This window comes from Triturus cristatus, chromosome 3_1 (assembly GCF_964204655.1).
Source record: "Triturus cristatus chromosome 3_1, aTriCri1.1, whole genome shotgun sequence".
Classification (NCBI taxonomy): Eukaryota; Metazoa; Chordata; class Amphibia; order Caudata; family Salamandridae; genus Triturus; species Triturus cristatus.
The window spans coordinates 631725803-631753320 of record NC_140583.1 but is presented as its reverse complement, the minus strand read 5'-3'; the positions used below and the strand labels follow the sequence as shown (position 1 = coordinate 631753320).

At 44.6% G+C, this 27518-nt stretch overlaps 1 protein-coding gene across 2 annotated transcripts in view; it reads left to right on the top strand.

The window, feature by feature from the left end:
• The window catches only part of MAP2K5 (mitogen-activated protein kinase kinase 5), a 1189932-nt gene that overhangs the window by 570274 nt on the left and 592140 nt on the right, over positions 1–27518 (top strand). For both annotated transcript variants that reach the window (XM_085644598.1, XM_085644597.1), the window contains 2 exons: positions 3737–3818; positions 24751–24812. In XM_085644598.1, the coding sequence (XP_085500724.1) occupies positions 3737–3818; positions 24751–24812 (144 nt within the window). The remainder of the gene's footprint in view (positions 1–3736; positions 3819–24750; positions 24813–27518) is intronic.

Genomic DNA, 27518 nt, shown 5'->3' with positions numbered 1-27518 from the left:
ATTTTGGAGGCAGGGGTCGGTGGGTGCCCCGAAGTGGATGGATGACATTCTAGTCGTGGTGGTCTGCGTCAGAGACCAGGTAGTGATCATTCGGCTGGTGTGTGCTGGTGGGTTGATGCTGTTGAGATTGAGAGCAGTAGGTTGGGGGTTGACGTTGTTGTAGATGGTGGCAATCTTCCTGTGGAAGCAGTCTGAGAGGGTGTTGCAAAGTTCTTGGGAGGGGTGGATGGTGTTCTGTGTGGCAGCCGGGTTTGTGAATTCCTTGACTATTTTGAAGAGTTCTTTTGTGTGGGTCGCCTCTGTATCGATGCAGGCTGTGATGGCTTCTCTCCTGACTTCCTTGATGCCCATATTGTAGTTGTGGTGGGCTGCCTTGTGAGCAGCTCTGTTGGAGGGGTTCCTTGTGTCATCCTGCTTATCCAACAGGGAGACTTTGTGACAGCACTGGACCTAAAGGACATCTATCTCCCTAGTCACATCTACCCAACACACCATCAGTGCCTTTGCTTTGTGGTAAGTGAACAACACCAGTTCAACGTTCTGCCCTTCAGAGTCACTACATCCCAAGGGTGTTTACAAAGTGGTAGTGGTGGTGGCTATGCATCTGCTCAGAAAAGCCGTTCAGGTCTTTCCTCACTTTGACTACTGACTGATAAAGAGCATCAGCGGTGCCTAACACACTTTCTTTAGTCCACGGTTCATCAGCAGTGCCAAAAAGTATCATCTTCAACCCCACCAAATAGAGCACTTCCTTGGCTCCATTCTGAATACCATTGTGAGAAAAGCAGAGAATGATGACATAACATGAGCTGCTGCTTCTTTTTCAAACTGGGCATCCTCTTACTTTAAGGACTGTAATGAATCTCTTGGGGATGATGACTTCATGCAGTAATACCGCATATGTACACTCATCAAGAGTGCATTGCACAGCTATGGGTCCCAAGTGGTAGGTCTATGAGAAAATCTAGCATTGGTAAAGGCCCATATTTGATGCTTTCTGCAATGGTGGAACAGTAATAATCTTTTGCTTGGCAGGCCTTTCCTTGCCTATCTTCAGCAAGTGACAATTACCACCAGTGTCTAACTGTGGAATGGGGGGTTGCACCACAATAACATCACCATTCAAGGCACTTGAACTTCCCAGCATCATCGCATCAGTTATCTTGAATTTCTGGAGGTTCATCTAGCCCTGAGAGACTTTATCAAGCTTGTCTGGTGAAAAAAGTCAACATAATGATGAACAACTTGACAGCATGTACTACATTCACAAGTAGGAGGGGACTCACTCCCAACAGCTGTCTGCACTAGCTAAAGAGATGTGGTGTCGGGCAGTGTGCAGCAAGACCGACCTGCAAGTGGGGCGCTTCCTAGTGGTGGACAATGACTTTGTGTTCCTTTCAGCAGGATCATCAGCAAGTCCATGAGTGGTAACTCCACCTACAAGTCCTCAAAGGTATCTTCATCTGTGGGACATCCGACCATCAACCTCTTCGCCAACCCCACAAACACTGAATGCCAAAACGGTGGCAGGTACCCACTCCCACAGTCCACGGGTAAGCCTCCATGGATGAATTGATGGGGGGTATTTGCCTTTGCTTTTCCTTCTCTCCATTTCATCCCTCATGTGGTGAGGAAGATGCAGCAGGTGTCAATGGCACTCATCCAAGTGGCCCCAACATTGACTGGCCAACCCTCGTACTCCTTGTTTCTAGAGGTGTCCATCTGTCTATGGGAGAAGCTGCTGGTCAGGATGGACCTTCTAACTCAATATCATGGTCAACTTTGGCCCCCAGACCACAACCAGCTGTCTAGTAATCGGGCACCTGAGGTCTTAGAGTTTGGTTTTCGAGATGAGTGTATGCTTATACTGCGTGAGACATGTAGCCCATCACCTGTGCGTGATACACAGAAAAGAGGAAAAAATGTGTCTACTACTCAAAAGAAAATAGACCCATTTAAAGTATCTGTACGGGATATCTTTTGCTACCTTCTACACATTCAGAATCAGGCCTAACATATATCTTAAAATGTTAGCTGCAGTTGCAACATAAATGCAAAGAAGGGAACATTTGTCCCTCTTACAAATCACTGTAGTGAAGCCTTAATGGAAGGGCTTAAGAAGATTATTTCTGCAAGAACGTCTCATGCCCGTTTGTGAATCCTAAATCAGCTCAAGTCACGGAGAGGAGTGAAACCCCTCCACTCCTGTAATCTGCAGTTTCAATCGTGGAAAGTAGCTTCCCTAATAGCAGTAACCTTGCTCAAGCATATCAACAAGCTTAAGGCCCTAATAACACAGGAACATTTCATAAATGTTCACAAGGTAGTGCTCAATTGTCTCACCTTTTCACATTAATTAGACCTTTGAGTTTCCAGATCAGACTCAGTAGCGGAAAGAGCCTTACAACTCTAGATGTTAAAAGTAAGGGTGGGTGTAACTTACGTAATTTGCTGTAGCGTAATTATGCACCATTACTGCAAAATTACACAAGATTCAGCGTAATTATGCTAGAAGAGTAATTCGGCATTTAGCGCTATTTACTTTTAACAAAAAAAAGTAGCCATGGTTCAATCAACCAGTATTGGTATAGCGTAGCACTGTCACCCCTAGGGGTATCTAGACGCTGTGGTTGCGACGTCTCCGCTGAAGAGCCAGGTCTTGCGTTTCTGTTTCTTCCTGAAGTCCGCCAGTGAGGGTGCTGTTAGAAGGTGGAGGGGTAGGTTGTTCCAGGTCTTGGTGGCGATGTAGGAGAAGAAGCAGCAGCTACGCAGTCCCCGCTGAGGATCAGCTAAAACACTCGTTGGCAAGAGTATGCAGACCATGTGATTCTACAGCACTATAGACTATGAACAAATGATTGAAGGGTAAGTAATAGTTTCCTTCCTCAGCACAGACAAAACTAGAGATGTATTAGAGGGTTCAGCATTACATCTGACAGAGAACTAAGCTGACGTGATGAACCGGATTGTCCTGATCAGCTTTTAACGTCTTGATGATCGCCAAAGTTTATTTGCCTTACATAGATTTTCATTTGAAAAAGACAGAATTCTGCACGCCTCTGGAATATTTTTGGGAGTCTTTTTATTCTATATATATTTTATTTGTATGTTTTTGTGTGGTATTTGTGTAGCTCAAATCTGGCCAAAAGGCAGCAGTGCACTGTACAGTGGCAAAGGTAACAATACAGTCAATACGCAATTGGACTGGTAGCAGGGGCCTGGGAGCCGAGGTAGGCCGTTACTGCATTGTAAAGCAGTGTTCTTTGAAGAGGTTTGTCTTCAGCTCGTTCCTAAACTGGAGCAGGTTTGTGGGCGATCCAGATAGAAATGGGGATGTCGTTACAGATCCTGGGCGCATAACTGAAGATTTAGAGTATAGGCTAAATTCACAGTGCAGTGGCGTAGCAAGGGGATGCCGGGAGGGGGAGGCAGTCCGCCCCACACGGTACGAGTTTTGGGGGCGACGCCTACCCCCACCCAACCCCCCTCTTCACTGCGGCCACCGCGGGGTGCCAGACGCAGGTGGCCAAAGGGCTCGTTACGCCACTGTGACAATGTGCTCTATAAAGTAATACTAAGAGTGTATATGACTCCTCTCTGCACCGAGTTTGAACAAAAGACAGTCCACTTTAAATTCTACTGTTTTCACCTACTAACGGGCTAATTTCTGGTGTAAAGACTGCAGAGGCACAGAGGGTTATAGTTGTAACTAGTTCTCTCTTCTTTGTCTTTACAGTGTGATTCGTCCTATATTATTGGATTTTACGGGGCCTTTTTTGTTGAAAACAGGATATCTATTTGCACAGAGTTCATGGATGGTAAGTTCTGTGTTGATGCTTTTTTGTTTAAAGCACAATTTTTGTTCTGAACTATTCTGCAGTATGTTCTGAAAACCCATCTCCTACTTGCGTTGTAGTGAGTTTGGTTTCGTGTATGCTGGCTAGGGCTCTTCTGCTCAAACTTGGCCAATAATCAGAATTGATCTAAGCATTCCCTCCGCATTATTTTTCATTATGCCTCTCTTGTTTTGGAATGCCTTGACTAAATATTTGACCACTGCAGGATGTGGTGCAAAAAAAAAAGATTAAATGGTCCTATAAGTGTGTATGGTGTTTTGGGCTGAGCATTGGATAAATGACCACAGTTGGGATTATTGATGAAGTGAGCATCCTCGGACTCGGAAATGTCCGCTAGTGATGTATTGGACTTGGTGTTGTTTAGCGTATTCATGAGTGATAGAGTGGAAAGGACTCTGTCACTTGGTTGTAAAATTTTCCATGAGAAACAATATGGGGAAGGCCTCCAGATGACAGGGCAGAACCCCTAAATCATTTAGCAACACCAGGAAACAGGGCTGGAGCAACAGGTATGAGCTGTACAGTGCTAGACTGTCATAAAGGCCTGTGTTGACAATTAAGTGCCGGTGCCGAGCAACGGAAACCACGGGCTCAAATTAAGCACTGGTTGTACATTAGATATATGCACTGCAATCCATCTAGAAAAGAACGATCTGATATATAGGAAACAAACTGGTAGGGGATCCTTGAATGTATTAACGTTGAGATGGATTAGTGCATCCTCGCAGATAAGTTAGATACAAGGACCCAATGTGATGAAGTAGCAAAAATTGTGAACGGAGAACTCGTTCGTTATGACAAGAGGAAGATGAGGAATCTTTAATTCTACAGTGCAATGCTAAGAACAGGTCTAGAAAAATGTGATTTCCAGATTATTAAGTAAAGAAGGTGCCAAACTTGAGAGGATTCAGTGAAAGACTATACACGCCTCGAGAGTCGAGTGAATTTGACATACGAAGAAACACTTAAGCCGCCTAAAGTGTCAATACTTGTACATGTTATACAACCCATGTGAATAGAAAGATTGCCCTTTTTGGTGTAATCACTGATCTAATGAAATCAGGAGCTGCAGCATGCTTACCCATGGCTGGAACAGGGCGTGTACATAAAAACAGATGGCATTCGTAGTAATCATGTAGCGGTTCATCTTGGCAAGGATTCCGTTCATCATTCCACTTTTTTCAGCAGTACCCACATACATTTAGTTCAAAAAGGAACTGCCACCAAGCATGGACTGTTGAGCCTTCAAGGAGGTTGTGTTTAACAATCGATACCCTTTGCCATTGTGTCAGCCACAGTATTTACTGAACTACCTATACTTAAAATTTGGTGAGATTCACGAAAGGACATGAATGAACTAACTCCTCAGAGGCTTTTAGCCAGCCCCCTTCCTCCATTGGTCTGTTGTTTTCATTCACAATTTTCTTTTACCCACTACAACATACGGCACGGCGCAGTGCGCCAGAACACTTCAGCCATTGACTAACTTCACTTTGAATGACACATTCTGTCCTTTCACAAGGAGCACATCACACACAAAAGAGTTTCCTTAACTGCCAGAGACTACTATGGCAATATGTACATTGTGAGATCAAAAGTATGTTTGCCTTTAGCCATAGTTTTATTTCTTGTTCGTATGTGAGGTTTGCAACACCATTGCGGTGTTTTAGTACCTATGAAATTAGATATGTATTCACAGCACAACTAAAGTCCTTGCTTGCTGCCTGCACTAGTTCTGCTCCCGACCCATGTAGCCTTAGTTCTACATTTTGAAACTAAAGGCTTAACCGGGGCAAGCCTCATGTTTAATTAGAAAGAAACGTCCTGCTTAAACATTGCTTCCACTGCTAAAAAGTCGATTTTATTTTATTTAATTTCTTTTAAACAGTTTCTGATTGGTTAATTTCTTATTAAACTACTCTTATATTTTCCTCATACCTCATTGAATGTGCCTGGCATCAGAATTGCTCTTCAGAAAGGCAAGATTTTGAATTATTTTCATTTTGATCCTTTGAGTTAGTTAAAGGGTGCACAGTTATTGTTTTATTTTAGTTGTTTTCTCATTTTGGCACTTTGGTTTTGTTGTCCCTCTTTTCCCTCCACCGTTCTTTCATGGGTGCTGCCGCCGGATTCCTTGCTGCTGTGTCTAGGGCATCTGAACCAGCTATATTGCCCACCGCTTAAGATCTTCTAATTTGAGGCTGGCATTAGTCCCAAGGATTAATCAAGTAAGGAAATGAGGCTACTCTTTTAGGTTTCTGGCGCTCAAATTATGCAAGGCCTAAGCCTAAGTGAAGGATTCGTCTACAAGCATCTCAAGACCTGGCTCTATTAGTGTGCATGTTCCACATAGTGCCTCAGAGTAGTCGATGTCTTAAGCACTGGGAAGCCCTGCTGGGGCCAGCCATGGGATTTATAAATCAAAGCAAAAAAATGCTTTTTTACATCTTTTTTTATTTTTTATTGAGCAGAGCATAAGGGCATAAAATACATAATCATCAGGAATTAAAACTGACATTTTACGATCAATAGTTCTTATTCATTTTTCAAAGGGAACCAACATGGATTAAATACGGAGACAAGAACAGCAGATACAAAGGCAACAGAAGTCTGGCTGAGTCTTACGTTATTTGAAAGTTAACCGATCTTACTCATTAATTTTCTAAAGTGCTTGAGTATTTGAGTGCTAGAGTGACAAGAGATAGATATACTGACATTATTCAAGGGCCTTTACGTTTGCTTAAAATCATCGTAAAAGCAGAAATAGTTAAACTCGTAATCACCTATAACCTTGATTGTAGAGCACTATTAAAAAAAATGTATTATATCCAATCAAAAATATGCAAACATTTTGCCTGTGAGATGCTGCATTATAAAAGTGCAATCGTGCCTTTTCTAAAATGCATCTCGAGCGCACAAGAAAATGTGCTATAGGGCTCCCCAATGCTAAAGTGCAAAGTCTATAAAATGTATATTTCCACCATTGTTTCAAATTTGTTTAAAAAAAACTTCCAAACAGCTTTACATTTTCTTGTTGCGCCTACCCTCTTAACCCCTTCGGTGCCCGCCCCTTTCCCCGCCCTGTGCCGGCCGTTACATTAGCGGGCGGGGTTTGTGACGAGCTGGACTCGTCATGGGCACAGCGCCACCGCGGCCCATGACGAGTCCAGCTCGTCACGGGCACCGAAGAGGTTAACATAAGCTTCTTCAAACCTCATGGTTTGTTTCATTTTGTTTAGCCATTTAGAGTAGGAAGGTACATCTTCAGACCTCCAGTTTTGGAGAATTAGAGAACGAGCAACTAAAGAGCTAAATGCTGTATAGGTATCTTCTGCCAAATCAGACCTTACTCTAGAAATGCCAAGGAGAGCTACCTCTGCCTCAGGGTCAAGCCTCTTCTGAATTGCCTGACTTATAACCGAGAAGATCTTAACCCAGAATAACTCGAGTTTTGGGCACGTGAAGAATGTGTGGAGCCAATCCCCTTTGCCTTCTGCCTGACATCGGAAACCTCTATTTTCCACTTCAGGATGTCTTATACTAAGAGTTTTAGGGGTGTAATATGCCAACCACCGAGATAGAAAAGCCATCCTTTTAAATGCCTTACTCCCTAACTGGGCTATAGACTGCCATTCCTGGCAAGAGAAAGAGCAATTAGTTTCTCGTATTACTTTTCCCAGGAATTCTTCTACCAGGGGAGGCTCGTTACACTTTCTCAACTGAGAGTACCAGTTTCCAACCCCCTTTAATTTGGCTCTATATAGAGCATTTACCTGCTTTGTTGGAGCACCGCTTAATAATAGATTATACCTATTTATAAAATTTACAATCTGCAGATACTCCAAGAAACCAAGCTTATTACGGTTGCCATATCTATTTTGGACCTCTTGCCAGGAGATTACTTTATTATTAATTAGAAAGTGCCCCAATTCCTCAAGACCACAGTCCTTCCATTTTTTAAGACGACTAGAGTGTACTTGGAGACCGAGAGTTTTACATTCCACTAGCTTTAAATAGTAAAATCCTGAGGAGCCAGCTTGTTTAACAAGCATTTGCAATGCAATAGGTCTTGCATTTACGCGAGTTTGAGCTATTGACATTGCAAATAACAATGCCTTTTATTTTTGTTTTCGTTTTTGAAACATTAATATAAGTCATTGCCATTTTCAATGCCAATAGCTGAAACTCGTGTAAATGCGAGACCTATTGCATTGCAAATGCTTGTTTTTTATAGCGCTTCATCCCTCATTTCTGCGGTTTCTAAGTGCTGTAAATAAGACGCCACTGTTTCCCCATTTATAGTAAGTACTCAGCAGCTAAGGCGTTGGGCGAAAGGCTAGTATGTCGGTTTGTGTTCATGTGGTTTTTTGCCTGCCCCTCCAAAGGTAGCTGTGTACCTGATAACAGGGGTTCAACACATTGGTGGGGGAGAGGGGTGAGTTTAAGATGGAAAGGGAAGCTGCACCCAGCCACAAAAACTCAGTGGGTCAAAGCGTGTGCTGCAGAGATCAGTGCACAACCTTATAAGTCAAATGCCAATGTCTAGTCGACCCCCTCCCCCCCCTTCACTTTTCAAGTGCAGGCTTCAGGATAATAGATTTGTTGCAATCTGTAAAGCGCATTCGGACTCAGGAGGGAATAGTGCGTGATCTGTTGTTGCTGCGACGGAGTAGGTGTTATGCACTGAGTAAATCCATCATTGGGCTGTGACATCAAATTAATTACAAACCGCTGATTCCGGGACAGGACGTGACCAGTTCATAACACGCCACTAACCGCAGGGCCCGGTTCGCCGACCGCCCGTGAAGCGTGAAGTAAACAGGAGAAACAGATAGCAAGAGACTAGTTTTACAACCCGGCAGCAGGCTGCATGGACACTGCTGCGGTATGGCTGCCCTGTGGTCTGAGCACCTGCTGCAGCGGTCTCTGTAACCTCTTAGGTCCGACCCATACTCAGCCTTTCGGCGTTGTGAGTTTGATAAAGGAAAGACTGTTGAAACGCGTTATCATGTGAGCGCACAACAGCTTGCAGGGGTGTAATGGGTCCTAGTGCAAGCATGGGAAATTGAGCCCCTTATCATCGGGTGGAGAGCAAAATACAGCAACTTTCCACATTCAGTGGGCTTCGGCGCCACCCCACCTGGCACACTTTTGGTAGCTCCTTAGAAACATTTCTCTTTTCGGGGGCGCTATATGAATGGACAGGACCGGAATGTCCCAGTGTCAGCAGATAACTAAACCAAAGGCGAGATTAAGCGCGCAGTTACTTAAACTGTAGTCTGTCCAATTGCCTGTGCTCTTCAGAGCCCTTCGAGCAGGTACATATGTTTGGGTAATAAAATACCTCCTGGAAGCAGATGGCAGGTTTGTAGGGGGGGGAGTTAGGGAGGCTGTGCTCCTTCGAAGCTCGGGCTCCTGGATGTGAAACCCTATAATGAGGTTAGACAAGAAAGCTCGCTGCTCCGGGACCTCGCTTAATTGTAAGACTGCCAGAGACTTGGATATAATGAAGGGGGCTCGAGGGAAGTGGTAGAGGGGGGAGCGTGAGGGGTGCTGGCGGCCACCGACCCAGGAGCACAGAGGGAGCGCCCCAGGCGCCGCTCTCTGGCTGTGGGATGTCGCGGTTCTACCACGAAGCACTGTCCGCCGAGGACTGCTGCTGCATTTTATTAAAATAATACACGGTTAGGACTGCTGCTATTGTCCCAACATTGGTGCCCCGCCCCCCCCCCCCCTGCTAAAAGTGCAGGCACTTTCTTATTGAAAGTAATGACTGTCATGTAAACAAAGGTGCTGAAAAGTGCTGACATCGTATGATTTACAACCCTGCTCAAAATACAAGTGCCGTCCTAAGATATAGACTGAAGTACCGGCAGTGTCCTAATAAAACGCATACATTTTAGACTAAAGGGCTTGCAGCGCCATATCCGCTGGCTGAGAGCCGTGGCATCTGTTTCAGTGACGCCGACAGACCAATGAGAGAGCAGACTGGTGCATGCTCCAGGCGTAAAGTCAGCGTGGTTGCAGGACACTTGGTGCATGCTCCTTCACGGCTCTCTCGTGAAGACATTTCTTATCAGCTTGTTTATTTAGCAAGCTGATAAGAAATGTCTTCACGACAGACGCAAACCAGGCGAGCCAGTCTGGCTCGGAGAAAAAGGGCGTGAACAGAAAACCCTCATTTCCAAAAGTAGGCCACCGTTTAGCATAAACGGTGATGCCGGCCAATGGCAATGAGGGGCTTGGCTTAAAGCTCTCTTCTGAAAGTCCTTCCTTACAAAATCTCTCGCGGAGGCGGAGCAGCGCTTTGCCCTGAAACGCACGCGAGACCTAAAAAAGGATTGCAGTCTAGAGGAAAAGTCTTGTACCGTCTTATATCTGGTCTTTTTCGGCAATTTGGATGTTTTTAAAAATATCGGAATTTGCGAGCCAGACTCCTGAACCATTCTGTCAAGGAGAAAATTGTCTAGTAGACCAATGGATTCCAATAAGCGTGCTATAAGATCCAGAATCGCTGCCTCGTTGTAAGTTAGTATTTTTGGTAATGCTAGACCACCCTGATTAGTTTCTAACTGCAATATAGCTAACTTAACCCTAGAAGCATTCCTACTCCAAACAAATACCCTAAACATTGACTCCAGCACTTTAAAATATTTGGAATTGATCTTTATTCCACGTTGCTGATTAGTTTAAGCTGAACAACTGTTCATAGTGATTGAAGACGTATATACCCAGATATCGTATTGGTTCTGCTTTCGAAGCCTGAGATTTGAAATTGGAGGGTAGAAAATTACAATCAACATTTAATGTTAGGATCTCGGTTTAATTTTGATTAATTTTATTCCGTCGTATTAATTAAAATTGGCTAAATTCTTTTAATGCCTGGTCCAAATTCAGGCTTTCGGGGCACAAATATAGAACAATGTCATCTGCGAAGAGTTTTAATTTCGCCATCCCCGTTATTGGAGCTTTAATTTCCGTAAATTCTAATGGCCAGGGGCTCGATAAAAAAGGTAAACAGTAGGGGGGACTTCGGGCAACCTTGTCTGGTCCCACGATTGATATTGACTGTCCCTATTTGATTGGCATTTATCACCACCTGAGCCTAGGCACCCTGATAGATGTTCCTCAACATATTTGTGATTTGGGCAGGGACACCAAATGTATCCAGTCCGAAAAAAAGTGCGTCCCAATTAACCAGTTCGAACGCCTTTTCGGCATCCACCATCATAATGAGCGTTGGAGTTTTATTGTTCGTAAAATAATTGAGTGCCTGAATTAATAACACAGTATTGGAGGACATGGACCTCCCCGCAACAACCCCGGACTGATCACTATGAATCCGTTCCTGGGCTATGGAGGTGAAGCATTGGGCCCAGACTTTCATTAGAATCTTATAAACAGCATTAAGGAGACTGATCAGTCAGCATGAATTGACATCCTTATGATTTTTTCCCTTCTTCACAAAGCTAATGATTATAGATTCTTTGAAGCTTGAGGGAACACAGCTTCACCAAGAAGGGAGTCCATTCCTTGGAAAAAGTTTTACAAAATTCGATCGTTAGCCCATCAGTTCCACAAGCCTTTGCCCCTGCAATAGATTTCGCAACGTTAAAAACTTCTATTTCTGATGTGTCAAGATGGATTTGTTGAAGTATCGGGTAAAAGTGCATTAGCCCTGGCTGTGTATTAATGCCATTTAAAATTAGTTTTAGCCACACTGCAAAGCATCTGCAATGCTGTACAGCATGGCTACAAAGCATTGCCAAATCAATAGCTCTCAGAAGCAAGACCTTTTGGCTTTGCCAGTGCTTGTATTTGATTACAGCGTCAGCTCAGCAAAGTAAGTCTGTGCTGAAGTGGACATTTACAGCTGAAGAGTGAATGTGGCAAGCAACACCTGCGTGTTCCTAGTAACACACACAAAAAGAGCGCGGGCGATATGAAAGTGCAGAGACCTTGGCATTACTCATGTGCTAACAAGAGATGTTTGTGAGGACTGGCACATACCATGATATCAGGACTCACATTCAATTACTTTCCTTTCTAAACTTTCAGGAATATTGAAACGAGGCACCTTGGGTGCAATTCATTTTAATATTACATTGGGAAACTAAACTGTTATTAGTATACATTGCCACGGTTCCTTCTGCAGATTCCGTGGGTTGTCTCCTCCTAGTATACCCTTTTCCCCCCACAAAAATAGGAAAATATTTCTATAGATTTTTACATCTTTTATGCGGGCATGGGGCTGTCTGTAGTGACAGGTGCAGGGTCAAGGCTGTCTCTACGCTGGGCCACGGGTCAGATCCCCCTTCTGGCCTGGTAAAAACTGAATTTTTCACATTCTACTGCATTCTCTGGCCTGACACTCCAGCTTATTGAAATGCTTTCGGAGCACTGACAGTCTTTAAAAACTCACATTACTATACTGTAGTGACCGTAGGCGACTCTGAGTTGGTATTGAATGCTCTCTGTTTGGCGGGAGGGAGGAGTAGAATGGTTACACTGCTCTCTCCTGGGATGGGTGGGGTCAGGGTATGTAATTCTTCTGCGGCTGGGGCAGTGGATGGCTCCACTGCTCTCTCCTGGGAGGGGAACGTGGGATGGCGTCTACTGAGCTCTCATGGGGGGCTTGGGTGGAGTGAGAAGGCTTTCACTGCAGGGCTGGTACTACCCCAACTACAGAACTCAAGTTAGTCTAGTGATCAGGTGCATTGGACTCACCTGTAGTATCCTGAAGGTCCTGCCAGGGGAATCGTGATCAAACCCAGTTTGGTGGACCGGTCTGCAGACATTGCTGAGGTCACGGACGGGGTAGATAGGGGACAGGGGACAAGGGTCCTGCACAAGCTGTGATTTTATGAGTGAGATGTCACAAGCAGAGTAGGTAGAACTGATGTAAGTTTTGGGTTTCCTTCTGCTTTTCCTTCAGCGGCGTAGCTAGGTGGGGGCCGTCTGCCCCAGGCGGCAATATTTTGGGGACAGGGGCTGTCTAGCCCTGGACCGTGTCATGTATGTGCATGTAACTTGCATGATCGAGGTAACTATTAGCGGCGATACTACGTGTGTCTCTGACCTCTTTCAGGTGCTCGCCATCCTTTTTCTCCAGCACCCCCCCAGGGGGGCGGCAATCTGAAGGAGCCACAAGCTCTAGCTACGCCTCTGCAACCTACTCCAGCCAGCTCGGTTCCAATCCAAAAATCCCAGCCTTGTCCTGCTCAGTCATCCACTACCATGAGGCTCTTCTCATCTCCTGCCGGTAATACTCACGATGCCTCCCCGCTCATTCAGCACGCCGAAAAACGCAGAAAACACACCGGGTACTTCAATGCGCCCGCCGCCTGCCCCCAGAAATCTCAGCTCCGTGCCGAGCCGTGCTGCTCAGAGACGTCGAGACGCCATTGTCGGGGGAGTAAACTGCAGTCACCTGTGGCTGCGCGGAGGCATGGTTCCCCGCGGCCATCCTGCTTTTTTACATCTCTGTTTGTACCTATTGCATGAGAATTTATGTAGTAGATTTTGAAAAATCTCAGGTTGTGATGGATGCTACGTTTCTTCAAAGTGTACTACGATTAGGAATTTCAGGTATTTTTTTCTTGATTGCTCTTTCCATTTTGATATTTCTGAAAAGTTCAGCAATTGGTGCACAAATCTTTTCATAAAAGACCGGTAAGTATGTGGATAACAAACAGGGTGTCGAATTTGATAAAATATTGTAGTATGTGTTTCTGAATCATTTTAGGTAAATAATTTCATTTTGTGTTTTCCCAATAAACAAGTGGATCACTTAGTGTACTTGAAGAGATTATTTACGTTTGCTGTAACCCATCTATCATCTCACAAGTGAGTCACAACAACAGCACCAATACAAGAAAATCAAAGGAGCTCCATCAAGTGCAGAGCAAACCTATGAAGTTAAGCCCCCCCCAGTTGTACACATAAGGTTACATTTTCTCTAGTTCTCCACTTGTCCCAAAAAGATGTGGGTATCTTCCACCTTTCAGAAAAAAATGTATCTTGCCATGGAAGAGAATTCTTGAGTTTGGCCACCTGCCAAACAGTTTTTTTTTACTTTTACAATTTCTTGCAATACTCGTGTCCTCTGAAGTATTATGCCACTGTGGTCCGGGAATATCAAGATTTTTGTGCCCCACCCGATGCAACTATTTTTTCTGTGGCAGCCATGCAGTCTGTATTCCCTGAAGTTCTCAAACTTCCCTTCTTATTGCTATATGGAGAGTCTACATGCCTTAGTTAATCTTCATGCCATCTTTTTGATTGTTGCATTGTTACTAGACGCTACCTCTTTCTCCAAGGATTCCTGTACTGTCTCCTTCAGATTCGCGCTCTCATGCATGTCCAAAATAGACAGACTATCTGTTCTAGCTGTGTTTATCCATTCATTTGATTTCGACGTCCATTCTCCAAATTGATGTGACTGCAAACTGTTGGAAAGTCTTCGGTGCGTTCTGTTAATTTCCCACCGTTCCAAGTGTTCAGAAACCACACAGATGGATTTTGCAGCTCCTATCAGTCCAGAGGACATTGGTTACCAGCCTCTACTCACTGGAGGACACCTGGTTTTAATATTTCATGTTTGGTGGTGATCCTGGAGTGAGACCATCAGCACTGTCACCTTTGACGAGCTCTGTATCTTCTGTGTAGTCCCCTTTGTTACTGTGCTTTAAACTAGCCTCCTCTAATGAGGACCTAGGATTTAGGGATTCCTGTTTGGCACCATTCAGCTTTCTGTCTTGTTTCTCTTTGGGTAGCATTGCGGCTAGTGAATATGGCCTTGCATGAGAGCACCAAGTATCAGATGCAGGTCTCCCTTCTTGACCTGGTTGTTTTCCTCTGCCCTCTCAAGTCTCTCTACAGTTTACTCCTCACCTCTTGGTGGTGAGATGCGCAACCATACCACCCTGATTTTCATCTTCAATGTACAAAAGCTGCCACATGCCTAGCATTGGCAGTAGGATCCTGATCCTTGGTGCGCCACATACAGCCCTTTTTACTTTTTGTGCCTCCACTGGTTTCTTTGGTAGCGGGGAGCAAATATTGTATTGCTCGGAATCATCCACAGCACAGTCCCGAACAGAGTAGGTGGTGTCTGCTTCTATCATCACTACACTTTCCTGTAGTTTTGTGCACATCAACCCTTAAAGCCTCATGTCGAAAAAAAATTATCATTGATCATGGTGGGGCACCTCAGTTCCCACCACCATGTCACTCAATACTTGATCACCACCCGGCATGGGAAGGCTGCAACAGAAATGCATAGATCCTAGCTCATTTCAGTCCCAGTTTTAGTTAGTGATAGCCAAAGAAGGAATGCTGAGAGCATGGTGATCCCTTATTATCTGTCCATGAGGTGTACTTGTGACGTAGGCACACTATGACAAATTTAGCATGTTCTTTAGAGTCTGCACCCAGAGATTAGTGGTTACATAAAGTATGTGAGATATCCATGTAGCGCCTCTGCATATTTTAAAAAGTGGTGAATGTATCTGGGAACCCATGTGGGAGGCTGTCACTTTGTTGGAGTAGGCATTGACTACAACAAGGAAGACATCCCCTATTATATCATAGCCATGGATCACCAGAGAATGTAGGGGTTTGAAGGTTTATTTCCACATTTTCACTATAAGATCTAAAGTGAAACACATTGTTTGACGGTGAAATTTCTTAAGTTTGCTTGTCTAATAATTTTGTACAGCGCTCCGTGAGTCCTAGAAGCAGGAGGCATAGAAAAGATGACTTGAAGCAGTATTGCCAGGTTGAGATGGAACCAGAAAGTCACTGCTTGTGAAAATTCTTTGATGGCGGTATGAGAGCACCAGCTGTGATTGGTGAAAAGGCTGATCATACTCGTGACTCAAATAGAACTAGTACTGTCATGTTGCAAGCTATCTGGAGTCTTTTTTATGGGTGCCAGCAAGAATCAGTGTCTAGACTGAATGCACATATTATGGTTTACTTCCCACAAGATCTATTAACGCAAGTCCATACAACTGACCATAGTATACAAATCGTGGGGGCCACTGGTGAAAGAAGTGAATCCAGAAGATCAGACCTGCTAAAATGATCACTGCTCCAAGTACTTCTCTTTCAGCTCCTCGCGGGAAAACCCTTTCTTTGATGCTGGTGGCAGCAGTCAATTATTGGGAAAGGATCTAGTACTTCATAGTTAATAGTAGTTTAGCAAGGTTTTAATAAAATGGATGTGGATTTACTGTGGTTTGGACCAAGAGGCTCACCTCCTGTTTTTATATGTTGCCTACTGATATTTGCATATTTGACTTCCTAATATCCCATTGCAGTGTTATGCCGCCTTACTGATTTTGTTTATTAATCTATTTTAAAAAAGCAGCTAAGCAAAACTGCATGACTCTTAAATATTGTAAAACAATCTTGCAATGCAGTTCAACTCAATCATAAACTAGCATTGGCAAAGCTTCTTGGTCTGTCCTTGACAAGCCAATGCTATAGTTATTTTTTTATTTTTCACAATCTTGCCACAAAATACAAAGAAGAAAAAACCAGAAAAGATGATACCGCCTAAATGTATCAGTCATATGCTTGTAATAAAACATTTTGATTGAGAATACAAACACTGCCTTAAATTTTAAGAGAAGGTAAAAGGTGCATTCTAGTAGGCAAGCATACTTAGAAAAGGCATTGAACCAATTTAGGAGAATTTAATTCCCATTGGTTCAGAGAAGAGTTATTAATGGCTGTGAAGTATTGTAACCTGGAGGGGGGGTGCTAGAGGGCGCGCGGCGAGATGGCTGCGCATTAGTTCAGCTCCGCCGGCCGGAAATATTATTTGCTGTAAAAGAGCACAGCCAGCCCCAGAACTATGCCAAATATATAAAATTGTGCATCGGAATGCAGGCGCTATCGGCTGAAGTAAGAAACGGGCGAGATTGAAGCATATTTTGTTGGGAAAATACATCCAAAGTCAGCGCGATCCTAGGCTGATGTCAAACTCAAAATGGCGGCACCCACCGAGTTAGATCTGGTGTGTAACTCTGTAAATCAATACCACCACCAGCAGAACGCCTGACCGCCAGGATCATCAGTGAAAGTAAGGAGCGTGTCGCACCGCCAGTGGCCCCCGGGAGGAGAAGAAAAGGTTGTATGAAGCACTCCTAACGTAACGCACGAAGAACACACACAGGACGTCGGTGAGAAAATGGCGGCGCCAAACAACGGTAAAGCGCACTTGAGGCAGCAACTCTCCTGATTGCGGCAGCAGGGTACAATAAATGTAAGGCGGTGGCCTTGGGGATATGGACGTGTACCTATTCCTCCTGCCCACATTTCAAAAATAAAAACTGAGGCTGCCAGTAGACTACGCCTAGCGGAAGAGGAGCCACGCATGCCCACCATCATGCAAGTGGACAGGTACGAACTGTGGTGACGAACCCTTGCCCCCCCCGCTGCCTATATAGTGTGGTGCTGTGTAGAGCTACCTATATCCATACAACAATCCAGTAATCACGCGATAACTGCAGTGCGAGTGGGACATGATCACTTGGATAGAGTCATAATAAATATATGGAGGAAGGAGGCAAGCCGCTGTAGTTCTGAAAGCATGTGAGAATATTAATCCACAAACAACGTCGTTACATGACAGTGCCCCTGCACTATCAATATTAGGGTATACCATAGGACGCACGAGTTTAGAGCACCACCGCGAACCGTGTAGCGACCCGGATTAACATAGCAGGAACGCCGATACTACCCTAAGCAACAACGTGTACCACGCTCAGAGACATACCAAATACAGTGACCGCATCAAGAACAAATACGGCGACACATTCACTGGGGGAAAATGGGCAAAACAGACAAAAGCCAGCCCAAATTATCATTTGACACACGCCGCACCCTCAGGACAACCCCAGCACACTCTGACACGGAACTGGAGACTGAATGCGCCAAAGAATCCACCACGGACGCTGCATTACACGCCATTCAACAGAGTCTGCAAGCCATTGACAGGAAAATAGACAATCTCACGACATGAGTGGATAACATAGCCGCAAAATTAGATAAACAGGGCGAGCGCTTAGATGCTGCAGAACAGTGCATATCAGCGGTGGAAGACAAATCTGGAGCGACGGCTCAAAAGTGCAGTGTAATGGAAAAGCTGCTAGAGAGCATAAAAAACAAGAATGAAGATTTGGAGGCGAGATCCCGCCAGAATAACATACATATTTTAGGTATTCCGGAAAGCGCAAATACTGGGCGCCTAGAAACGTTTGTCGAGGACCTGCTGCGTGAAATGTTCGGAGCAGACAGCTTTCCCCCCCTACTCATTATTGAACGCACACATTGATCACTGGCGCCAAAACCACCGCCAGGAACCCCACCGCGTCTGATCATATCTTGAATTTTGAACTACAGGGATAGAGACACGATTTTGCGCCTGCAGCGAGAAATACAACAGATCACATACCGCAACTATAACGTCTCCTTTTACCCAGATTGTATGCGGGGGGTACAAAAGCACGCAAGGAATTTGCCCTGGTGAAGAAAAACTCAGAGACATCGGAGAGGAATATGCCATGGTCTATCCCGTGAGGCTACGCATCACCTATGAGGGTCAATCAAGAATACTACCTACGCCAAAAGCTGTTAACAAATTCATTAAACAAATGGCATCCGGAAGGAAATCTACGGAGCGCACACCTACACCCTCGCAATCAGATGATGGAAGAGGTTGACTGTCTATGAAACTGTGGTGAGCTGTAAGGCAAGATCTCTCCAATGCTAAGGTTGAACTTTCGAAACCCGGACCAGAACTGCATAAGGTAGGATGGATATCTTGCCAAATGGGCAGACGACGCTATGCATAAGACATGGACAACGGGACATTATATATGCCCTCATGTTGGATCAATGCAAAAGCATATAATTTAGATAAACAAATATATGATAGGAGGAGGATGATAATGTTACAATGCCACACAATATATGTAGTAATAAGTATGCCGAGTGAATCTGTATGTAAGACAGCTAAGAGATAAAAGCGTATCAGATATTCTCACGCTATAGCTGTAGGATGGCTGTATTAGTCAAGGAGCAGGGAATGGACTACTAGGTGTAAGAATATTGTAAAGCATGCCCAACTGGTAGTATCATATCAAGTGAGAAACTAGTAACATAACTAGCCGAGGATCTGTACAGGAATGTCAAGTGACGGACAAGATAACCAGCTATACTATATATATTTTGGCCGCATGTGCCATGCGGGTGTTAGTGCGTGCACTTAGCGGCCCCCCTGTGGACATTCCCCAACGAAGTTATGATGTTGATGTTGTTATTAAGTTGAGTATGTCTTTGGCATAGTTGGGATGCTATAGTGGGTGGGGGGTAAGTGGGATTGTATGTTCTCTCGGGTTCAGGGCACAGAGGTACAGTGAGAAATGCAGCATTGAGACTAACGGGTTATTGGAGCAGTACGCATAAATGTGTAATATGTATGATATGCAACAACAAGGGATTAAGATCACTCATTAAGAAATATTACACACTCTGGAATAGGAACAGATACGGGTAAATCATTAATCGGTATGCTAACATGGAACGTAAGGGGGCTAAATAATCCCAAGAAAATAAGGCAAATATTTGTCTATCTAGATAGGCATCAAATTGACATTGCTATGCTGCAAGAGACACATCTAGCAAAAACCGACAAATGTACACTGGGTGGACGATGGGCTGAAACAACATTACTGTCTTCCTATTCCTCTTATTCCAGGGGTGTCATTATACTTATAAAAAAAGGGCACGCAATTTGTGGTTGACCACACTATCACAGACGATCAAGGCAGATTTCTTATAGTCACATGGTGGTTGCGCGGCACAAGAATGGGTCTCGTTAATGTCTATGGAGCAAACTTGGATGACCCAGGTTTTTTCACTAATATATGGAAACGGCTGCAAGACTTGCCAGAAATGGAATTATTCTGGGAGGAACGACCTCAATATTTCTGTTAACGAAGCACTAGACAGATGAGGTACAACAAAAGAACCGCACAAACAGCCGGTTAGAGTGGTAAAAGATGGCATGATGGAATTTAGAACTGGGAATATGTGGAGGATGCAGAATCCACATAAATTAGAGGGAACACATGCGTCCTCAGTCCAAAACAGCTGGTCCCGCATAGATTACAGGTTGACGACGGAGGTGGCTAGCACCTGGACACAAGACATACAGCATCTCCCGAAAACACTCTGTGACCATAATCCAATACCACTATCCATAGATCTTCCTAACCACAAACCTCCACCCTATATATGGCTCTTCAACGCCAAAGCACTACTAGACCCACTCTACAACTCCACCATTTGTACTGCAATGGACGAGTATTTTCAATTGAACAGTAACTCAGTAGAAGACATCAGCGTATTATGGGAGGCATTTAAAGCCACTATACGCTGGATCTGTATCAGTACAATTGCTGGAATACTACGGGATATACGCACTCAACTCACTAAGTGCGAAAATAAACTTAAGCAACTAGAAGCAGAATTTGAGCGCACACATAACGCGGGCGTGTTGAGTGACATAAAAGACGTACTATCAGAGTATCAAGAATATGCAGACACCGAGATTAAATACATATCAAAACGGCAATAAGCACAGACATATGGGAAGGGTGGTAGGTCAGGACATATATTAGTGCAAAAGATATGCAACGCACATCAAACACACATTGTAACTAGCATTAAAAACGCACAGGGTGTACAATACTATGCAACTACCGATATACTAGCGGCCTATATGGCCACATATGGTGATATGTATGCTGCACACAATACAGCCACAGTCCAGGAAATTATGGAATACTTGGAAGACATAGCAATAGCATGGTTATCTGATGGTCAGAGAGAATACCTATCGCAAACAATTACAGTTGAAGAGGTCACGACAGCCATAAAAGCGTTGCCTAATGGAAAAGCCCCGGGACCTGATGGGTTCACTGGGGAATTTTATAAGAAGTATGTAGACCTATTCAGTCCATACTTGGTTGAAATGTATGGGGATGCTCATGTCATGATAACCAACAACTCCCGCCCACACTACACGAAGCCTTAATTATAGCCCTATTAAAACCAGATAAGGACCCTGAAAATTGTGAATCATACCGCCGCCCTCTTTCGTTAATCAACACAGATGCTAAAATATTAGCATAAATTATAGCCACAAGACTACAGCCATTAATGCAAAACACCATATTACCGGATCAATCTGGTTTTATACCAAACAGATCCACTGCACATTCGAACACTCTTAGCACTCAGTGCTATTAGACGCTGCCAAAGTGTTTGACTCGGTGGAATGGACTTACCTTTTCACAGTCATGCAAAACATGGGGTTCCCAGCTATCCTACTAACATGGATTAAAATATTGTATACTAAACCAATAGCGTGTATCAAAGTAAATAAGTATGTCTCAGACCCAATACCCATACAGCGTGGAACGAGACAGCGATGTCCCCTGTCACCATTATTATTCACCATAGCGCTAGAGCCACTAGCATGCAAGATTAGTTAACAGCATGCGAATACAGCACTACGCTTTCTGCAACGTCCTATAGGTATATCACAATACGCGGATGATATGGTGCTAAATGTTCGAGAGCCTAGTTTTAATCTGGCCCTACTATTGCGGGAGTACAAAACCGTAATTCTACCACTAACTGACATTACTAAGCCACACCCAGTAGAATTCCCACTAGAATGGCATACAGAGCCGACTAAATATTTGGGTATTTGGTACCACAAAGACCCGGAGACAGTGATTAGAGAAAACTATGGAAAAGCTAAAACTAAGATTGAAGAACAAATTGAGCGATGGATTCGCATACCACTATCACTAGCAGACAGAATGGCAATTGTTAAAATGGTTGTACTCCCTAAATGTCTTTATTTAGTAACATTTCTATAACTCCACCAGCGGCAGTCTTCAAAAGATTAAACACAAGCATAATCAGACTCATATGGGCGGGGAAGCAAGCACATTTTGAACTGAGATCATTAACACTACCATATACGAAAGGAGGGTTTGCGGTACCAGATTTATAGTTATATTTTCTATGTGACCAAGCGCAATATGTGCATTATTGGTACCATCCGATACGCTATATGCCACATGTAGCAGTGGAAGAAGGCGATGCGCATCCAATACCACTCCAGTATATACCGCCGCACCAGAGACCCGATGTAGCCAAGAACGAAATTAACACTATAAGAACCACAAATCTGATGTGGCAACGCATGGGAATGCTAGCGTGCAGCTTACCACTTTACGCCCCAGCACTTCCACTGAGACAACACCCAGCGTTAACAGTGACACAATCTGGAGATGGTATAGAAATGCTACGACAGGTCGGAATAGTCAATATGGGTGAACTATTTATCTCAGTTACATAAGAAACCAAACACTATTATTTCAGTTTACATATCACAGGCTGAGAGGAGCGATCAGAAACCTCTATCCTACATATCCACATGAACCACCAACACTGTCAGCGTTGCAAATGCACATCACCAACCCCAGTAATGCTCATCTGATTACCAAACTCTACAAGCTATTGCAAGACGATATAGCGAGTGACACTAGTAAGGCTCGAAAGCGCCGGAGTGTTCAATTAGACGCACCCCCAAGCAAAGAAGACTGGTAAAACTGCTGTGCCTTAACAACAATGCTCACCCCCAATGGCAACCTGCGTATAACCCACTATAAATACTTACATCAAATATACCACACTCCGCTTAAATTGCAGAAATGCGACCTACGAGACGATTCTAACTGTCGACACTGTGGGACTGCAGAAGCTGATTTTATGCATTTAGCATGGAACTGTGAAAAAAGACAAGGAATATTGGGAGGCAGTAACTGACACTAAGTCAGATCCTAGAAACAAAAATAGAATGTACGACACAAACCTGTCTGCTAGGCCTGATTCGACAGCTGCAATCTGTAAAACGTAAATTGTGTGCCCTAGCTCTACTATTAGCAAAAAGAAGAGTATCCATGTACTGGGACAGCAAACACTCACCCAGTATAAAGCAGGGGCTACTAGACATGGTATACTGCAGAGACACTTTGAAAACCTACGAGGAAGAACTCCCAGCAGCCTCAAGGCCTAAAGAATTCTGGACACTTCTAACGGATTATTTGAGATCTAATCCAGACTTGTTAACTATTTCTACTGTATAATTCTACATGCTCCAAATGTAAGATAACGTAAATAATACTACATTGCACTATATATCATCATAATGTCTGTTAACTGCGCAGCAGCGCAGTGTAATACTGAAACCTGAGATGTTTTGTATGTTAAAACGACAGTTTGTTGGACAGAATGCAGAACAATGTCACACATTCACCCCAGTACAGAGATCTGGGCCTAAATCCATCGTTTTTTTGCTCACCATGCCGCCTCATGGGTACAGTCCAGCCCGAACTGCCAAGCCAGGTCCTTCCTGGACTGGAAACAAGCATGCTAGGACCGGTTTCGGGGTCTCACCCCTCTTCAGCCAGGATAGCTTGATTCCAGTGGCATGGAGAGCACGGGACCCACGTCTGGGCATACCCTTCCCACTCGGAGTGACAAATGCAAAAACAACAGTTTGATGGACAGAATGCAGAACAATGTCATACATTCACCCCAGTACAGAAATCTGGGCCTAAATCCATCGTTTTTTTGCTCACCATGCCGCCTCATGGGTACAGTCCAGCCCGAACTGCCAAGCCAGGTCCTTCCAGGATTGGAAACAAGCATGCTAGGACCGGTTTCGGTGTTTCACCCCTCTTCAGCCAGGATAGCTTGATTCCAGTGGCATGGAGAGCACGGGACCCACGTCTGGGCATACCCTTCCCACTCGGAGTGACAAATGCAAAAACAACAGTTTGATGGACAGAATGCAGAACAATGTCATACATTCACCCCAGTACAGAAATCTGGGCCTAAATCCATCGTTTTTTTGCTCACCATGCCGTTGCAGTTTGAACCCAGCCATATGCAAATCAGGCTTGACCCTGTGCCTCATGGGTACAGTCCAGCCCGAACTGCCAAGCCAGGTCCTCCCTGGACTGGAAACAAGCATCCTAGGACCGGTTTCGGGGTTTCAAAGAACGGTGATGGATCAAACCCAGATCTGTTGACTGGGTGTGAGTGTTCGATTGGTTCTGATGCGCCGTCCATCACCACCCCCTTTTGTACCGCTTTGTTTTGTATGTTCTCATGCATAAAATGAAAAACCTAATAATAAAAAATAAAAAAAGTATTGAACCTGGAGGCCTACTTTGAACACAAAAAGATGGCTATTAATAAAATATAAAGAATGGTAAGAGAAAAACCATGGCGAAATGTAATATGCAATGATCCTCACTGGCACTAAACTGCACTTCTTTTTAGGCGGATGTGCACTTGTGATCATGGGAAATGCTGTCACAATATAAAACAACCAGTGGCTGAAGGGGCTGTCCGTTGCCGTTATGCTGTGGTGGGCAGAATGTGTATGACAGTGAAACAGACCAATGGATGAAGAGGGCTTACCAAAGCTCCTCTTTGTTAATATGTTTAAAGTATTACTTTTTTGATATCATAAAGTTGGCCAGCTCTAAAAATAAAAAATATATGTTAAATCATAGAACAAAAAGTAAAGTACGCAATTTCCAAGATTGCTATATTATTTCATGGAAACAAAACAAATTTCCCAGTGCAACATCTGTTAGTCCTCGCCAGTGTTTGTTTTATGGTTTTGCAAGAAGTGCTGCTACTTGCCTTCCACTGTAATGCAAAATTAAGGTAAGATAACTGACAAAGGTTATCCATGTCTTTCTCATAACACTATGTTTTTGTCTGGCAGGCGGCTCTTTAGATGTTTACAGAAAAATCCCTGAACATGTGTTGGGAAGAATAGCAGTTGCAGTAAGTCATTGTATTTATTTGCTTATTTATTCAGCTTTTAAAGTGTGATGAGATCCCAAAGGCCATCAGATTGCTTGCTCTGTGAGGCTATGTGGATGACCGTCTCTGAGAGCTTGCAGTAGAAGCACTGACTACCAGTGATATCTCACCCTGCCCACCCACTACCTGCAATGAACACTGATCTTGTATGTGCATCACGTCTCTTTGTTATGCTGATAAGGACGTTTAAACTCGATGAGCATTCAGTGCTCAGCCGCTATGCTGATTGTGTGTTTGCTTCTTCTTGTAGCTGTGTTGCTGCTCCTCTTCTTACTGTTCTTTAACTTTGTATCCCACTTCGTCTCTCCCGTTGTCTTGCTCACTTTCTGTAATTTAAAGATGTATACTTGTAAGTCAAATGTCTTAGCTTGTGTATACTTGTAAGTCAAATATACCTGCCAGTGTGTGGGTCCCATGACCATATTGGCATGGTTAAAATGGTATTTTATTGAATGTTATTTAAATAACTCAAAACCTCCTCGTCTGTCTTCCTCTCACAGTCCTTACGTATGAGTTAGCTTCCATTCATGCAGAACCTAATCACCAAACTTGACTTTTCCTACCCAATACAAGATGGCCCCCATACCAAATGGTATAAGTACATCACTTCCTGGGAAGGACTTCCTGTTTCTCTCTGCAGCAGATTGCCGTCTTGGCTACAGGTATCTCTCTTTTTTATTTAATTTTTTGTATGATCTGCTGTAGCGGTTTTCTTTTGTGTTTTTATGATCGTGTTCGTGTGCTGGGCATGCAAGGTCACTAGGCGTGTCTGTGGCTTGCTTGGCGACCTTTGACGACCTCAGGGATGTTTATTTTTTGTTTTTTTATTCCACTGGTTTAGCTTTTATGTGGCAAGTGCATGGGGTCTCTACCACTATGTTCTGAAGCGCCATGCTTCATTGCCGTGTCCCTTTCTGGTGTCGGCAGTCGCATTAAGTCAGCCTGATTTCCATATGGGTATCCCACTCTGTCGGCGCGTCCTTTTTCTCTGCCTGCTCTGTTCCATGTTTTCAGGCCCCTCCTGCACTTTGTTTGGATGGTAGCGCGTTGCTGGGGCTTGACGTCGCTTTGGCAACCTGCTGGCCTCGTTCAGAACTTGTTTTCCTGGGGTGGTCGGGTTGCAATGCTTCACGCTCTCAGCTAAATGGTCGGGCATTTATGATTTTCATTCTGGCTTTGTATATGGTTGTGTGCCCAGTTAATGTACTTGGCTTTTGTCTTTACTTTTGATTGCGGTTCTACTTTCCTCATTGCTGGGCCAGTCTGTGTCCTGTTGTGAATACTCTTGCAGTAGCTGGGCTATCCGCTGGGGTGGTTGTGCCCCAGTTCTCAGGGCCTTTGTTGCTGCAGCTGTTTGGACTGCATTTCATGCTTGGGTGGGGTGCCTCCTGCGATGGTTCCACATATGGTTCCTTCCGTGGGGGAGGGGGATGTTATGGGCTTTAGGGGCCATTTATGCAGGGCCCAGTTTTGTTCGTATTTGTCTTTGTTCTGCTGGCACTGACTGCTGTTGCTTTCTTTAATCTGTTTGTTGGATTCCCTCGTCTTCTGGCCCCTCCACTGGTCCGATGGAAGATGGTTCACTTTTGATGCTCATTCGGTTCTGGTGTTCCCGCTCCTCTACTGAGCTCGTGTGTGGGCTTGGGCCACATTGCTTCTGATGGAGGCTCATTTGGTTCTCCCGGGTCCACCGTATATTTCCGCTTACTCGTTGTCCCTCCTAATTCGCTGTACGTCCCTGGTGGGCGTATCCTCCTCTTTGCTGGGTGCCTGGGCCGACCATATGTGTGTTTTCCTTTCTCCTTCGACTGACAGGGTGGGGGAACATGGCTTTTCCAGAATGCCATGCTGTGGTCTCCTCAGGTGTGGAGGTTCTTTTGCCCCGCTGTGCCTTAAGGGGCGGGGGGGTGGGGGGGTTCCTTGCATGCGCTGGTGCTTCTGCTGATGATATTTGTCACTGCTGCAGCTTCTGCTTGGCACCTTGTATTGGTGCTCCTGTCCCCATTGTCCCTGGGGCTTCATGTTCTACAGTTCCTAGTTTCCTGTCTGTGGATGTGGTTTTATGGGGGGGATGCTTTCTTGGCTTAGTTGTGCATGTTCAACTGGCCCACGTTTCGGTCACGGTGTGTTTTCCATTTTTTATTCCTGGGCTGAGGGGGTGAGTGCCTGGCTCGCTGCCCATCTATGTGACCTTAGTGGTTTCTCGTTTGGTTGATGCGCTGCTGGTGGGGCTTGTTCCTGGTGGTTCCTTTCTGCATTCCATGGCCAGTGGGCGGTGGGTGTGTTCCACCCTGTTCTGGCCCTCAGAGGGCTCTCTTGCATTATTCCAGTTGGTGTTTCCAGCTGTTCTGCCTCTCTTACGGGATGGTGTTTTTCTGCATTTCATTAGTCTCATGGATGTTTGCTTGCTGGTCTGGGTTTTTCTGTCTCACCTGTTAGGTCTCTGTTTTGCTGTCCAGGGCACCCTCTTCCAGTTCTGGGTCGTGCCTTTTGGGCTGGCGTCCTCGCCTGTGATGCTCACCACACCTTGGCTCCATTGTGGGGTGTTAGGCCTTCTATGGGTTCCGGCTCTTCCCTTCTCTGGATGGATCGCTGGTGGCCTCTCTGTTTTTTCCGAGCCCAGTTGGTAGTGCTTGGGGTGCCCGCGCTGGTGCTGGGGTATGGCTT